At 38.4% G+C, this 17796-nt stretch overlaps 1 protein-coding gene across 1 annotated transcript; it reads right to left on the reverse strand.

The window, feature by feature from the left end:
• Positions 1–6: 6 nt before the first annotated feature.
• On the reverse strand, positions 7–15064 carry LOC145204601 (frizzled-5-like). Its single transcript, XM_080077191.1, has 8 exons — positions 14411–15064; positions 12977–13101; positions 12017–12341; positions 3465–3688; positions 2775–2918; positions 2486–2612; positions 1960–2142; positions 7–1341 (listed from the first exon to the last, which is right to left on the reverse strand). The coding sequence occupies exons 1-8, from the start codon at positions 14954–14956 to the stop codon at positions 319–321; spliced, it is 2697 nt and encodes an 898-aa protein (XP_079933317.1). The 5' UTR covers positions 14957–15064; the 3' UTR covers positions 7–318.
• Positions 15065–17796: the final 2732 nt, after the last annotated feature.

The following is a 17796-nucleotide window of genomic DNA, read 5'->3' on the forward strand; positions in this document are numbered from 1 at the left end:
TGCGACCATGAGCTCAACAGTTTATTGCAAACAAAAACAAACGAAGTAAAACACAGAAAATTGGCGCTGAAATCGCAGTGTCGACGCAGCAAGATGGACTGTTCAAGTAAAAACCAGAATTAAAACACCTTGTCAATATACACTGAACACAAATCACATTGATTATTATCAAGACAACATCCCACCTTTGACTTGTTTATTAGAAAAGTCAAAGCAAAACTTTTGATAACAAAATTGGTTTGCCTGTAGGTATTTCTTTAATAAATAATAAGGGTTGACAGAATGAATGGGTGTCCGGTTACGTCATCAAGCGTAATGTCACGACCGGTGTGCGTTTCGGTTAGTGGGCGGCGTCACACGAAAGTTTCGTTCTTTGGGCTGGTCGCGCAAGTGATGTTTCGAGCTGTGTTTGGTAACCGACTGTCTGCCGTGCGGTTTGTGGCAGGCGCACTTGCACTCGGGCGCCACGTGGTGGTGATGATGGTGGTGGATGTGCTGGATCCGACCATTCTGATCTGTCTCCACGAAAGTCGCTCCTAAACTCTGTTCGTCGATTAAGGGGTTACCTTCCTGATCGCAGAGCACAAACCATGGATGGTTTGCGTTCTTTAAAGGCTGTATGTGGTCATAGAAATCACATGATTCGCCACCAGCGCCGCTTGCGCAACACGTCATCGCTGACGTAGTATGATCGCGTTCGCCTGACGTCATCGCCGGGTGGTTAAGAGTTACAACGCCCTCGTGCGACAAACGGCTTCTTGTCGCTTCCGAACCTGTTTTTACGTCGCTTGGTGTCGCGCTAGAGCGGGCGGCCATCACGTGGCATTTCAAAAATTCGCCACCATTTTCGATACTGGATGCTGCGCTGTTGCTCGGTGGATGCGGAGAGAGCGGAGTGCCTTCGTCTAACCGCCCCAAATCGTTCGATGACGTAACGAATGACGTCACTGAGTGTTGATGATCGGACAGTGACGTCACCTCCTTCGGTACCTTCGCGTCATCTTCGCTTGGTGGCGCCCGCAAGCAAGTATAGCAACGTGTGTAAAATTGACGCCAGGAAGTGAAGGTTTTGCCCGAACATATCCAAACACCGTTGGTGACGCCTATGAGCAGCATCATGGAATATTTGACAATGAAAACAGCGAATTCGGGCTCGGGCGCCGGGTAGGGACACTTTGAGCCGTTGTTGGAACCACAGTTGTGTGCCTGGGCCCATCTCTCTGCGTTGTGTAGTTCGTAGAAGTAACAAGCCACCAAAGCAGCTGATGGAATCATGTACAGAAGAGAGAAAAGACCGATTCGTCCCATCAGCTTTTCCAACGTGATCGTCTCCTTGCCATCCTGTATTTAAAATAGGCTACAGTTTCAACTTTTTTGTACATGTCGACTATCGAAGCTGCATCACCTTGCCTACATTATACATTACTACATTACACTACTACAACTACTACATTATAAACCAGTGGTTCTCAACTCTTTTTAGGCCATGGACCACCGGTCCAGTTTAAAATATTGTAGTGGACAATCAGCTATATTTCAGTTTTTTGATAAAGTAATGATACGCAACAAACATTTTGACAGTTCATATTTTTACCCCTCTCATCACGGACCACCACTGTTATAAACTGGACCGGTGGTCCAAAGCCCAAAACAAGTTTAGAACCACTGGTTTGTAACGTATAGTAGTTGTTACAAAAAGTTAAACTTTTTTCGGGTTTGAGTTGGAATAAAACGGGCGTGACTCGGGCCTGATTTTATACTATAGACCTTTTTTTCCCTGCGAATCATAAAGTTTCAAGAAAAATTTCGGACTTCGTTACAAAATAGTTTACTGCCCGGTTTCGGGCTTGTACTTTTGTGTTTGGGACCCAATTTCGAACCACATTACAACTCTGGTAAAACTGTTTTAGGTAAAATTGCCTTTCAAACGTTATTACTTTTAGGCATTGTGTTTCAAACCTTGCGTATTGTTTTCCGGATTCGAAACATGTTAAGAAAGCCGAGAAAGAGGAATAGACCGCCAAGACTCAAGTACACGAGCAGAGGAATTGCCACAAATCCTCGAAGGCTTCTTGAATCTTGATTTCCGACGTAACAGATTCCTGACAGTGCGTCACCGTCAACCGATGACATTGCCAATACCTGGATAATTTAATTCGGTTTACGTATTCTATTTGAATAAGGTTTCCTAGACATTGACGAGGTACACCTGTTAAAATGTTAAAAAACGGTTTACACATTTTGATATTGTATTTAAATTAGATTTTGTAGACATTAAAGATGCCTTTCAAGGTTAAGTATATATTTCGGCTAAAAACATTTTGTTTGACTTATTTTGAGAAGGATACATTGTTTCTTTATTATTACCACTTGGATATCGGCTAAGTAGGCCTATGAAATAGGATAGTTTGGGCGTGCATAACAGAGTTGCCGTAAAGATCGGATTTGGTGGACTTTTAAGTTGTGATAAAATTCTCAAACATACCGTTATGCTTTTCAAGGCTGGAATTAACCACGAAGCAGCGTGAAAATAATGCGAGTAGTTTGCGATTGATTCGCTGCAGCATTTAAATCCGGCAGCCAGGAACCATGTCAGGGATAGCACTACCCACCTGGAAAAATATATTTTGCTTTTGTTTGCTAGAAAAAGTTTTTTAGATTTTTTAGTAGTCTAATTTTTTTCACATCTACATGACACAAGCAAAGTTTAAATTGGAACAGTACAATGAAAATCTCGCACATATTTGTCGACATTTTTTCGCCAAAGATCTTACCATAGTGCACCAGCCATGCCGAAAAAATAGATAAGAAGGAATACAGCGCTGCAAAGAAACGGCCCAGTGGTTTTGTAAAGCACGTGATCGGCATTCCACGAACAAGCGACTGCCTCGTGGCCAGCAACAACGCGAATCAAAAATCTGAAAAAAACACCTTTCTGCTAGTTCGGATAAACAACAAAATGCAAACATAAATAGAAATTTACTCGAATATATTGTCCCCTTTTTCGGGTAACACTAACGAATCAAAGTTAACAAACAGATATACACAACCCATATCTTGAGTTATCGCAAATACAAACTTCAAACATTAAATATGCCAACAAGCGTTTATCAGACAGCATACTAAGAAAACATACAATAGCAAATCATCAACAAACTTCGAAACACGAACAAAACGAAACACAAACAGAGACATTCTAACAGACAAACTTACACACACAAAAACACAATACATAGACAAAAGCGTATCTCAACACAATACTAACAAAAACTTAGAACACACCAAAATGAAACACGAACACAACAAACACTTACAAAAGTACATCCATCAGGCAAAATACACACATAAAAGATGAAAAAGACATTACTTATTTAATAAACAAAATCAAAGTAGATATAAATAACACAAATAAAATATACAAAGAATTTTATTATTATTAGGCAAAAACAACAACAAAAACTTACCCAATACTGACAAACATGTAACAAGCCGAGAGAAAGATAACAGGTCGTTCGGGATATTTAAATCGTTCGGTGTCGATGAGAAAAGTGCTGACTGTAATAAGAGTAACAGCAAAGCACACCACTGACCACGCCGTGATCCAAGATTCGGCAAGAATACGTTTTTCCTTGCTAAAGTAAGGAGTGTGACAGGACATTGCACAGTCCTGGACTCCACCAGTAGCAACCTATGACAAAAATGTTGATAATTTGACATGTGTTTTTTTGTGTATTATTGTCCATAAAAAAGTACATCAACGTATTTATTCAGAATGTTAAAAAGTTTCAACAGAAAACGCACTTAAATTAGTTCTATTGGAACTGTTTTTCTACTTTAAGCCAGTGATTTTTAAACTGATCAGTTCACCCCAGACTAGAGATTATTTATGCAGAGTGAAACGTTACAATTTCATTGTGATTTTATATGTTAAGCACTCTAAAGGTACAAGCGTTAATTTGAAGGAACTTTCTGCTTTTACCTTCAGCGAAGTTATTTTTGGCGCGAAACTATCTTATTTTAAGTTGTTCCACAAGCATGCACATTGATTTAACAATTGCATAAAGCAGTGGTTCCCAATCATTATAGAATAACTCCTCAACTATTCAAAACTTTTTCATTCCTTTCTAATAGACTACATAGTAGATGCAAAACCATACAAGATCATTAAAAAAGTTGGTATTTTATTAACTTCACAGGTTATATTCCCAGAGCTAAAAAAGTGTCTATTTACAAACCACATGTACAAATTAAAGTAATTTTCCTCCCATGGTTGGGAACCACTGGCATAAAGCATAAACGAATCGCATATTCTCCAAGAAATCACATTTTTAAATCAAATAGTCAAAAAAGACATTAAACAGACTAATTTTAAACGCGGTTAACCCAATAGCGTTGTAGTTCGGTTATATTACACAAATATTTCTGATACACTAAAGCTTTGTGCTGCCAACCGAATAAAACGTACACAATTGGCCCTTTCAGTTCTATATTTAGACCCATTGTTATCTGTGTTGCTTGCAGTCACTGAAGAATGCCACAATGTCAAGGTTCAAAGTCATTATGGTTTTTCTGTTATATTGCTTTGTATGTTGTCATTGGCTAAGCAATGAAATACTATATTCAGTGGCACAATGTGTCGAAAAGATGCCAAAAGCGTAAAGTATTAAAATATAATTGTCACTTATTTACTGCTCCAAGTTTAAAAGTACTTGTTAAATAATACTATACCTAACAAGCAGTTCTAGTCATATTTCTTTCTGGACTTTATGTGTGACCAAATCTTAACAAAAGTTGAAATTGGAATATAGATAAAATACATTTACGAACTGAAACTCAGCTTTTTTAAACCGCTAAAGTTTAAATGTATGAGTTGTTGAAAAAATACATTCGCCCACTCAAAGACTACTCAACGGCGCACAATAACTTGGGCTTCAAAGTTTTACTCAACAATAGCATAAGAGCGTTGTTTAGTCTGTCAAAGGCCACTTAAAATTGATGTAGCTATTGTCAAGTCCACGTATAAGGGATTTGTCGACAGGAAGCTATTCCAATGGCTACAGAAATAGCCTGACTGGAGTTTAAAACAACATGGCGTCAGTCATACAACTTTAACTGGCATTTAAGGGATGGCTTTTCAGCACGAGGTTTTGTCTGTGTTTATTCAGAATAGGACCGTATTTGGGTGGGCGTTTTTTAGATTTAGATTAAACCACAAATCACACAAACCTTTGAATAAGCTATTGGCATAATGAAACTTATAGCAACTTCTACGCAAAGAAGTTTCTTTGAATGGAGAAAATGTGTTTTGTGACAAAACAATGAACATTCTACCAATAATGACCGCGTTCGGTTTTGGCTGGCGAACTGTAACCACAGAAATGCAGTCCATCTGTTAGAAACCTGAACCATATTCTGACAGGCGCGACATGAAAACTATTAACAATACGAGTTTACAAAACAACCATTTCTTACTATTATACACCACCTTAACCACCAACACCAAGTTAAATGGTTGTGGATTTAAAGCACAACTAGTTTTAAAGTACAACTAGTTACAGCGGAAGACGATTGATGAGTGTACACTCTGTACAAAGCAGTATTTTTTTGGAAAAAAAGTCGAAAAATGCAGCACAGTGGTAATAGATTGCAAAAAATCACTTTGTCAGGTGAAACCAATGCTTCGCGTTTTTAGCCCGTGTTGCACAATAAACTTGAACAGACTACAAACAAACTTAAATTTTTTTTCAAGATATCTTGGCATTGTGTGGCAAAACTTTTGTCCTTCGTCAAGAATGACTAAATTTTGTGCAGGAATTAGACAAAAAATGTCCACCCTGTCGTTGCACAAGGTTATCCCAAAACCTAGCATCAACAACAAAAATCAACCAATCCTTGTCTCCCATTTGTACCATCTGCCAATGTGTTGCGAGTTACGACTCACACAAAATGTAACATTTCCAAACAGCGGGCAGCAGTTCAGGAAAGAGGGCAGTCAGCTGCCAGCCTGTCGCTTTTCACAACTGAACCCAAACTCAAGTGGCGTATCGTTGGTCCGCTGTACCTTGTGCCAAGTCATACAAACTGCGACCCCGAAACCGAGACAACATTGTGTCCTGCCTGCGTTCGCGTGCGGCCTGTACAACGTCATAACGGCCTAGTTGCTAAGCGACCTAGAGGGTGGGCCAAAGGTGGCATGTATTTTGCGGGTGGGTGTGGGTAAAACGCAGCTGCTAGGACGGGGACCCTGGAGTTAGTGGGGACGCGGGGTCTGTGTAGCAAACATTGTGGGGCAGAAGGGTGAGGCTGTGTTTAAACAAATGTCCCTCTCGGAAGTTACTCTGTACCCCGCGTGTGTAGGTAAAACGTGGAAGCCACTAGTTGATGTTTTTGTTGTTAATCTCGGCTTCCACACCAACTTTAACTTAGGTGATACAATATATCAGTGTTTTTTAGCCACGGAATACAGTGTGCATTAAAACAATCTTGCGGAACACTAAACGAAATATTTTTTATGAAGATGCAATAAAGTAAACAAGCTCACACTCAACTACTGTATTGTCCATAAGCAGCAACAGCCCCACGCAATTTACATTCTTATTATTACACAACGAGAAATCAAGCAAATCACAATGGAACATTTAAACTGGTGATAGTTCATGATTGCTTTTAAGAGATCTGTTTATGCCCATTGTGTTGTGATTTTGGACAGGTGTTCTAGGAATACTGGTCAAACCAACAATTTTTTGCGGAACGCCTGACGATGTGTTAATTAAAAATAGTTTCTCATGTGAAAAAAGAAATAACACAGTTGTACAAAAACAACCACCGAGTCGAAAACTACTGTACGAGGATATTTAGCGCGAAAGATAGGTTGGTATTAATAATGGCGACCTTCTTTGGACAATACTGAAGTTTGTACCCAACACAAAACACCTAATCCGTTTAAATCTGTCGTTTTCTAATTAGGTTGTTCCGGAAAAAAGCAAAAAATCTACACCATAACAGCTTCTTCGATCCCATTTGCCCCTGTAATCTGTCTCACTTTAACTTGAACAGCTTTTAAGCGGCAAGTATCGATTAACCGATTGTGGCAATTAGGGAAACAAGTTAAGTGAGTTATAAGCAGTTGACTTCAAGCGTTTTAGGATACACTCTAGCAAGAGTACCTAGGTAGTTTTGCAGCGCAGCCGTCCGCTGTGCAAATATACTCAAGTTGTGAGCTATAGTAGGATAGATAGTAACGTTCTTTGTGCTACACTATTGCGGTTATCTAACCTTTGGGGCCTTACTGTGCCACCAGTAGCTTTCTGCGTAGGGTACAAAAATGAGAAATCTTAAAATATTAATACGCATGCATATTTGTAAGGTTAAATTTTATTTTTATTACTTTATGATGATCAAATTGTTCTAAATTGCACAAAAAATGCCATGCCGAAATAGTAAAAATAATTGCTGTATATTCTTGGTGGGTTTCTTACTAGTATAGTTGGAATTTCGGGACGAAATCAACAAAGGCCTGCACGTCCCAGTTAGAAAATAATCTGCTTTTAATACTACATGCTTGTCTTATAAACCATTTTAGCGCATAATTTTGCCATGGTCAGTAAATAAATAAGAAAAAGTACCGCATTTTGGTCATGTCGCTAGGCACGGCGGGGTACACTATGTTTTAATCTCGCACACAGCATACCGTCCAACATGTAAATATGCTTAATAAAGTGTGAAGAGATTTCGGTGATAAGGCAGTATCTCGGCACACAACGCGTTCTAAACCCGTCAATCATTTTGCGCGGGTTGGGCGTGTAGAACCGCATGGTAAACGGCATGTATGCCTGATAAGGTTAATAATTTGGGAAAAAGGTTGATCCTCGATACTGTTTACGACCATTTTTAACAGACGTTTTCAAACCGTTACTTGGAAATGGAAAGAAAAATGAAAGTTAGGTACTCACGGCACAATTTATTGAAGAACAATCTACTTTGAGTTATAACCTGACCTTAAATTTTGAGCCCATGCAATTGTCAGGAGATGGACTATGTTTGATAACATGATCACACGGACAACTTACACAAACTCCAGGACAGTTACACCTATAACCCGGCCTCAACTCAAAATTTACTTAACGTAAAGCCCAAATCAGGCTTGGAAGTCAGATTTACCAAAGCGAAATTACGACCAAGTGTAAAGTCATGCCCAAAACCAGCCCGTTTTATTCACTAATGCCCCAATCCCGACCCGACTCGAAAAGCCCGGCTACGCTATACAAATGTGGTTTGACTTAACATGCATTATACTTTACAGATGTACAAATCGATTTGTCGAAACGTCTAATATACAAGACGCAGATGGTCACAGTTTTGCTCTATGCTGGGAATTTAGTTCGTAGTTAAGTCTCAATAGCAATAAAAGCCCTACATTAAAATCAGTTGTTTGTCAAAAAACGTATTTTCAACAATTTAGATTGTGATGTCACAGCTGTGGATGGGGTCAAAAGGCTATGAACTTATAAACCAGCACCTAATCCAACCAATAAACGCGTAATATATGGTTTATCCAACATTAGGGGTTATACCACACATATACGTGTATGCGTTTCAAATTACTGAGAGGATTTTGGTTCGACCGCCAGCGTGTAATGTTTGCTTTGCAATCTTAGCGATGTGAAAGTGATTGGCTTTACAATGAAGAAACGACGGGTCTATGCTTCCACAAATTTTTAATCGGATTAAGCCTGGAACGGAGGGTCACCCTATTGTTGCCAGCGTAAACTTGAGCGTACAGCACGAAATAAATATGAGGCGAGTTTCTGGTTTGCGTAGATGCGCTGATAAGAGATTTGAAGTCGAGTTGGAACGTTTAGAATGTGGGCTGGTTGGTTGGTTGGCTAAAAATTGCGCCTTAAAAGTCAACATAACTGTTTAAATGAAACATAGAAAACAGTATTTTGAAGCGTTTGACAAAATAGCCAGTTGTATCATGAATTCATTTCTGTTTTGTTCTTGTTTTATGTTAGTAAGAATTTAAAGGTGGTTGTTGCAACGTGATGCGCTGTACTTTGTTTCAAAGAATAAACCATAGGCGTCTACATTTTTGACCTAACAAACGGCATTGAGTTAAGTTGAGTTTGTTCGCTTGGTAAAAGAAAACATATTGAAACCATCACCAAGCCGGAAATAACTGTGCAACGTTGAGAAGTTATGTAGCACAAAACGGTGTAGGGCACCATTGGCGGACAGTGGCTAAACGCGCTGCAGCTACACCGTAATTTATACCGCATTTTGACTTCGAAGCCGTATTAGTGTTGCATTTTAAAGTTATTGCCCTTTTTGCTTGGCATACATATAACAAACTTTAGTTAGATTATCCACACATACGAACAAATATAAATCAATTGACCCACAATTGCAAATCAGCGCAATGTTGGATAACATTATTCCGAATTTTGCCACACAACGCTTAAATCCTCTATCTTCGTTTCCTAATCTTATCTTCTTATACTTATTTTCATTGCCCACAGTATGTACACGCCATAGACATGGTTCCTAGTATAACGTCATCAGCCAACCGCTGTAATCGATGTAATTAAAAGCATACAAGGGGCTCTTTCTAACGTAAACCAAAGCTGTTATCTGTGGAAATCAAAGGCGCTTGCAATAAGGAGAACTGTATGGGCTGTGTGTAAGGGATACGCATTTTGGCGTTAGTGTTAGCCCACAGATAGACCTTCAGGGCTATAAGGGAAATGAATAGGTGAATCAGTGGCCTGCTTAGATTTGCTAGGAAGATCTTTTGAAGGACATGTTTATCTATTCAGTTCATGGATCTCAACATAATTGACATGTTGTTTACCGTTCCAGTGGTTCTTTAAACCTTTCGAACTAATGAACGTCCGTCTGGAATCTAGATAGAGTTAGGCGCAGCGATTTAATTCAAACCATGTAAAAATCATGTACTATTTCGCAGTCAAAATGTTTCTTTTCAGCAAAACGATTTTACAGCGTCATTTATCACCATTTTAAAGCCACCTTGCAGGTAGTCTATTGACAAATTTATAACGACCTGCATTAACAAATCAAATTGAAATCAGAAGACAAAACACACTTTAAAAACAGCTTTCAAAAATGCCAAGAAACCATAAGAAATCGTTTGGACCACGGAACTGCGTTTATAATTGAGTGTAGCTACGATCTATGGCTTTAGGAAGCGTGGAGTAGCTTATACGGCAAATTTAACATGAATTCAGAGAAGTGAGATTGATTTAAGGCTCTTAAAGCTATCAGTCTCGGCTTCATTGGCCAATCTCACACAATCCTAAAACGCACAAACAAACAAAAACACTCATAGCTAGCCCCCAGACAAAACATCCATCACAAAAACACAAAAGTTCCTAACAGCTTAAAAAACCCCAGAGGCCAAACTTGCAAGTTTAAACTCCCCATAAAGCACGTTCCAAGAAAACCGAATTGACAGACCAAATGCCACGTGTCAAATTTGACGAATCAGAGCCACGAGAGGTCATGACCTGTTAAACACAACCCCTAAAGCTGTTGGGCGGCAATACGTAAACTGCGTTGAGGTGTCAAGGCCGACTTAGTGAGCTTTAGGATTCGTATTGGTATTTGCACAGCGTGCTGTAGACACAAAGAGCATGCAGACAGACGCTAAGACCTTCTTATTGTCTACAGGCAGGTGTAGCTGTCAAAGGACTCAAAATGGCGTTGTTTTGAAGAGCAATCGGTTATAAACGTGTTTTTCAGATCATTGTCGCTTATTTTACATGAAAATTAATATAGTGTGCAAATGGTTTAATCTCAGTACCACTATTTGTGCACTTGCGGTACAAGGCCTTAATGGTAAGATTTAAAAGCATATCAGACCTTTGACAATCATTTATTTATTATTATTATTATTTGATTAACACCTTAATATAATCAATAAGTAAATCGTTTTTTGAAGTAGGAATCAACGGCGTTAAATCAAACTGATTCAGTTTTTCAAATATTTGTACTTACATTACCAGGTAAATAGAAATTAAAAGCGCAAATTTAAAGGTGTCTCAAATCACCATAAACATATCATCTGCAATATTTGATCAACAAAATCTTCGAGTATAAGTCGCGCTAGCAAGTCAACACCACCATAGATCTGATGGCATACTTTACAATGCTAAACCATGTCGGCTATGTCAAGCCATATCTCAAGCTGATAAGACTCAATCGACGGTAGGATAAGATCGACTACGGTGCCCATTGAGAGCAAGCAAAGCGTGCCAGGGGAGAGGCACCCTTCTTGGGAGGCACAAATAAGCCATTAATTCTTCACACAGGCGACACGGTGGTTTTCAGCCGCCTGGCAGGTTCATAAGGATGATTTTAAAGGCATCTAGGTGCTGAAAAGATTGCACCTGCGCACAGAAAATGGCTCTGACAGATTGATTGTTTTGTTTTTTTCGTTTTTTTTTTTCTTGGAATAATGCCTATATCAAAGGTGATGGATGTGTATGAGAAGATTATATTGAGAAGCACGTTCATGCAAACGATGAAAGATTTTTAAACTATAAAAAGGGTGAACAACCATTTTTCGGGAAATTGTTTTCAACATGCCTTGCGTACCGGCGATGATGGACAATCAGGTTTAACGCACGTCTTGCACTTTTTAGAAGATATTATTTGGGAAAAAATGGTAAAGTAAACAGTCATGCATCATGACCAAGCGCATGATGATGTTGTAAATTTCAACGAGCCCTTTGTAAACTTAAATGTTCGAACGACCTTGTTAAATAATAATAGATATCTAAAAAATGACTTATACACAGTTTGCTAACCGTGTAATTGCGGATTGTTGCAATACCGTGATGAAAACGTTCCAGTTACGACTTTAAATACGTTAAAAGCATTAATCAATTGTTAAGATAATAGGCACGCCAACAACAGTTCATTGCTTGGGAACCAATAGGTTAATTCCTAAACACCAAACTCGCTAAATCACCTTTACATTACGAAACGCCTTACATACCTTGTCGTACAACGGATTCGTTCGGTCTGTGATGGTGACCATTGGTGGGACACACGAACATTGGCAAGAGTTCTGAGCGGGTATGACGACATTGTTAATGACCCTGACAGGAGCCAAACTGGACGCTGATGACGTAAGAGGTGATGACGTACTACTGAGGGTATTTTTCTGCGTGTCATCAGGCGTCGTCACGTGCAAACACATTTGGTTGGTTTCGGTGTATTCAGGGAATTGGTCGCATTCAAACAGTGTGGGCCATTTGGAGTTAGGGTCATATTTTTGGATCACTGGGAGGCAGTTTTTCCGCACGCGCTCACAAATAAATCTACAAAAAAATGTCAAGACCTTTTGAACAGAATAGAGACACATAAAAATGAAATTGAATTTTCGTTGTAATTGTAAATAGGAGAATATTGGCAATTTTCTATCCACGTGCCAATAAATGTGAAGTAGTTTTTATTCTTACTGACCAATTTCATCCATGTTAACTTTAAACCGGGACAAAAACATATTTAGATCAAGCGTTTTGGACCATCAGCAGTGTAATCTTTTTAGGCAGAGGTATCTTTATTATCCGGTTAATGAGTAGACTCGGAAAATCATTTTTGGCTGGTTGAAATCAAAAATAGCAAGAAATGTCAGCAATATTACAATAGTATATAGTCTCTTATTACAATTCAATCACAAGGCTGTGTTATGGTTGTACCACTAAATATGAACCTATATATTATGCTTCTACCACTAAAATACACTGTATAGTTTTCGTACCAGACGTTTAGCCAGCGCACAGCATGTACAGCAAGAATGGAATGAGTCACCCCACCAGCGACCATTTTGTAAAGATTTTTAAACATCTTCAGTACAGCTTTTCAATTTTGAAAAAGACCGACGAAATCAAACAGTTGACCACAAAGAAATACTCTATGAAAACCAAAATATGGAAAAAAAATTGAATCAAACCTGCACGGCGGGAAGAACTTGGCGTATTCTGTCCCTGGAAAACATATCGGAGCGTAAACTGAACAAACCAGGAGTTTTAGGTAGGGATCGCATTGGTGGGTCATCAATAGAAAAAACTGGTTCACCTGAAAAATAAACAATTTTTTGGTAAAACTTAAAAGTCTAGGAACGAAACAGTTTTTACAGTTGTTGTATCCAACAAAATCCCAAATTTCGTAATGGTTGGGTTGTATTTTTTGGAGCGCAATTCTTGGGTTGTTTTTTTTGGAGCGGAATTCTTGGGTTGTTTTTTAGGCCGAGTAAATAAAACAGTCTAGATTCAAGCTACAATTTGACCCTCTACTTGTTTAAATCTTACTTTCAGGTCCAATACGAACTTTTAAAAGGTGATGGTTGGTCTGGCTTAAGGGTTTGTTGCAGGTTAAATGCATCTCTTACAGCCCTAAATCGCCGTATTTAATAGTCTTCTTTTGACCGATCGATGCTAGATTCTTATATAAGTTATTATCAAAAGTTATATCATGATGTATGTAGTTTTTAACACAGGCATTGTCCTGTATTTTAAGAAAAGTGCATAAACGCTAAAATACGCAGAGTCTGTCCGATTTTTGTTTGCAGTCCTTTTAATCAGAAGTTCTGCTAAAAAATCGTGAAAAATATAAAAAGCTGTAAAATCGCGCATTGTTTTTACAACGCTCATTGTATTGTTTTTGTTACCATTTTTACATTGGTTGTCAAAATATTTACACCGACCACAAAAACTTGCTACCAACCGCACCTGTTACAAAGTACGACCCCGTTCTGCTTAATTAGTGATTACGTGCTTTTGGGGGCTAAGAAAATCCAATTAGGCGCTGCTTAGCCGAGTTCAAACGGCATCGGCGGCTTTGAACCAAGACAGCACTTCACAAACAGTAAACAAAAGCAAACTAACAGTAAGTAGTGAACTCAATAGCTTGTAGAGATGGGTCGTTAAACGTTCATGTCAAAACAACGACAAAGGGAAAAGTTTTACGCGATTTTGACTTCGCTAACTGTGCGTTAAGAAGTTCGGCCCCAAAAGTATGCCTTTTTCGCTTATATAAGGCGCACTTGTGTAACCATCAAGCGTGTTAACGTTCTTGTTGCAATTACATGTTTTTTGCGGCTTACAAATCGGCTTAAGCACATACAAGTTAATTATGGATGGTTTGTTGGTTATTACTCAACATTTATTTTGAGTTTTAGCTACGTGCACTCCTATATGCTTGTATTCCCTATTTTATTTAAAGCATAATTCACAAATAAAGAAGCCATCAAAACATATTTGCTAGGTACAACGGAAAAACAAAGTTACCTCAACACTTCAGAACAACAAAACGATTTAAAAATCTGGCATTGAAACCTACATTATGACGGGCTAAGCTACGTACGAGTCGTATATATTGTACTCACCATTTCGCTTGCTTCTGACTGTCGAAATATGTTGGATTTTGAATAGTGCAGGTTCGTATAGTTGTATCCCACGTCCATACATACTTTGATTTCCACCGGCTCGCAGATCGCCAATCCGCCGGAATCCGATTCATATTTCCCGGCACGAAACGCCAGCACGTTTGGGGTCGTTAAAGTCAAAATCAACAGCAATAAAAGAAACAACCGCATTTTAATTTCCCTAATGCGGTTGAAAGTCTTCGCAGTAAAATGTAGTTCACGAGTTAACTTGTGAAAGCGAAAATTGGCATGTACGTCGTTTTGCATGCAAAGTCCATGACTTGAGCAAGGTACCACAGCAGAAAATTCCATAAGATACTCATCAAAGGGCTTTAATTTCCTGTGTCGTTTCGGCCCGTCAAACTGCGTTTTACATGAGGGGCAATCAAAACATTTCAAACCAGCAGTATCTAGTGTTTTTGTTAGTTGAAGGCGTTCGCTTGATTCCAACATCACTCCTTTTCTTATTGAGTCCGATGGCTTCTTTTCTGGCTTTATATACTCCATCTGTGTCAGATAGACCGCATGTTATCTTTTTTCACTTCATTAATACCAAGGCAACGTGCCCTTGTCAATAAACGCTACCTTAGCATTCTGCGTACAAAAATTTCATGTCAGTTTTGCCTATTACTAAATACACACATCTTACACTAATGCTGAATCATATGCTAATCAACGTCAACTTAGGCTTGTAATAACTGCTGGTTTTTAGCTTGACAAAGCGATATTTGCGACATTTCTCATGCTTTGCCGTCAAAAGTGCACTAATTGTTACAGCACGGTTTACGCGTGACTGATTTTTTGTAGAACTCTTGTCCTTTGCCTTCTTTTCGCGCCTCTCGTTTTTTCGCAAACTTGCATTGGCGCAAAACGCAGTGTCAAAAGTGTCAAGATGCAGTTTGTTTAAGGCGAAACCTCTCTATTAGTAACAATAATCAGCCCCAGTAATTCTGCATCATCGGCTGCACGGAACTTGAGGTTACTGTCAATCAGCCGGTGGCTTCACGGCTGTTGATTTGAACGGAAAGTCGGTGTTAGGCGTAAACAAGCTGCAGCAACAAAAAGTTGGCTTGTGCAAATACGGTATCGGTAATAAACTGCTGTTGGGTGGGCCGGGGCCAGTCAGGAGGGCAAAAAGCAGTACAGAATGATAGTTTATGGTTCGCAACCAGCAACGAAATTCTGGATTATGGGTTGTATTTGTTTTGCCTTTAAACTTTAACTGTTTAGGGGCATTTGACTTTTAGACCACCAAAGTGTTGTTTTTTTCACTTATTGCTACCAGCAATTGCCCTAAACGGAAAACCAATGCTTTGGGTACATTTTTATGTACTGCATTTTACTCAAAAAATGCGTTACGCTTCACTCGCGCTGCATTGCTATTATGATTGATGCCGTATTGTTTTGACAGCTTAGAAACCGCGTTCCTAAGATTGTTAACATCATATATGTCCATGTACAAAACTTTGGGCGCAACTGAAGTTCCTAAACCACTTTTTACTGTATTTGGTAAACGTTGTTAAAATTAGGTTAGCTCCAAAAGTTTAAACAAAGTTATTGTTACTTTTTTGGTTTGTGCAATACAAGTCTAATTTTTTCTGTTTTCAGAAAATGTTTCTTCTTTGTTCTGCACATTGGAGTTTGTTCTGCAAAATCTCTACATTACTCACATGTATTTGTACTGCAGCGTACTTGTTTACTTGTCGAACCGCAAAAGCTTGTTTACCTTATCTGCGGCTTAAACATGTAGGACTTATGTAGTGATTTTTCACGCATGTCTTTTCCTGTGCCATATCCTTACGCCTTACCTATCGTGTTTTAAGCGCAAGAAAAATATTACTAATCCAAACCGCTTAGGAAAAACACTCGCGATCATGACAAAAGAGATATAATACAGCCAATAAAAACAAGCCTACACGACCGTAGCATTAATATCACAAGCTTTGTCTGGCGAGTATTGTGTTGTTGATATATTAAGCTATCTGTCTTTCCGCGTTGGATTACAAATGTAAAGCATTCGGATTAGAAATGATTTGCGGATGTCTATGTATCGTAGCAACCACATTTTAGTGTTATGATAGTATGACCGCTGGGCGGTGTATTAAATCGGCTCTTATACAAACAAATGAGAAACTTTATTCACTGCGGTTTGCTATGACTCCATTCCAAACATTTGTTAAATTGATGTTGTATTAAACTCATCTTTAACTCAATTGATTATTATTTTGCTGTGTTTGGTTAAGTAGGTTGATTTGATACGCTTCTCATGACTTTTAGCAACATGTTGCCAAACAACCAGCAAAATTCTCATAATCGATTGGTACCACATTTACTCACAAGGTTGTGAGTTCTAGTCCGGTCTCGAACTCTTGTGTTGCATAAATTTGATCGACATTTCCCCAAACCACAAGAACCTAATTAATTGAGCTAAACGAGTCCAATAAAAGAAAAAAGAAAACTACAGATGAGCTAATAAGAGGCAGAAAGCGTTGATAGCATTACTCATTCTTTGGAAATAAAAAATCTGAAAAATAATAGTTTTAATGTATTTTTTAATAAACATTATTTTTTTGGTTTGAGCTACTAAATAAAAACGAATTACATATACTTAACACATGCTGTTTTTGTACTTAATTAGATGTAAAAAGGTCAACGGCCTTTTGTCATATTTGATTGGCATTTGCGACCTTGAAACGGAAATTTAACAACTTGTTTTTCGGGTTGAAAGCCAATAAAAAAAATTTAATCGACCACAAAACTGTCAAAGACGTAAATGATTGAGGGCTGACGTTGGTACATGCATCGTAAAAATACCAAGCAAATACATCGTACGATTTACCTTGTGCTTGTGGTTAACCACAGCTGTGTATAATCGTTGTGAAAATGTAACTAACGCAAAAATCTTCGAAACTATAAGATAACCAGATTTTATCTACTTTAAGCAAAACGCCACAACAAAATTTAACTTTGAAATTTTTCTTGTGTTCACGTACCTAATCATTCCATTTTAATTTTGCATTAAAAAACACAAAAGTTTCTAAAGAGATGTTGCAGGAGCAATTGCTGTTAAAGCTATAAAGTGGCCATTAAAATGCTGTAACTCTCTTTAACTTTTTACAACCAACACTTACAAATTCTCAAAAGACAAACTTTCCATACTTAAATAGTTCATAAAAACTATAAATTACACAAAGTATTTGTATTAGATGCTGTCGCCTTGGTATTTCCAAAAAGCATGTCAATTTTACTCTTTGAATCTGAATAAATCTGAACTTTATGTTAAAATGCCGCTTATAGAACACAAATATATGTGTGTTTATAAGACATTAGGCAGGGTTAGCCTACTA

This window comes from Phallusia mammillata, chromosome 8, assembly GCF_965637545.1.
Source record: "Phallusia mammillata chromosome 8, kaPhaMamm4.hap1.1, whole genome shotgun sequence".
Taxonomy (NCBI): Eukaryota; Metazoa; Chordata; class Ascidiacea; order Phlebobranchia; family Ascidiidae; genus Phallusia; species Phallusia mammillata.

What these genes read in the sequence shown, in the direction of transcription:
- LOC145204601 (XM_080077191.1), bottom strand. Translation starts at nt 14,956, where the DNA reads ATGGAGTATATAAAGCCAGAAAAGAAGCCATCGGACTCAATAAGAAAA. An exon ending in AAGTTCTTCCCGCCGTGCAG is followed by an intron (nt 12,342 to 12,976) that starts GTTTGATTCAAT and finishes ATTTTTTTGTAG; the next exon opens with ATTTATTTGTGAGCGCGTGC. An exon ending in CGAATCCGTTGTACGACAAG is followed by an intron (nt 3,689 to 12,016) that starts GTATGTAAGGCG and finishes TTTTTGTCATAG; the next exon opens with GTTGCTACTGGTGGAGTCCA.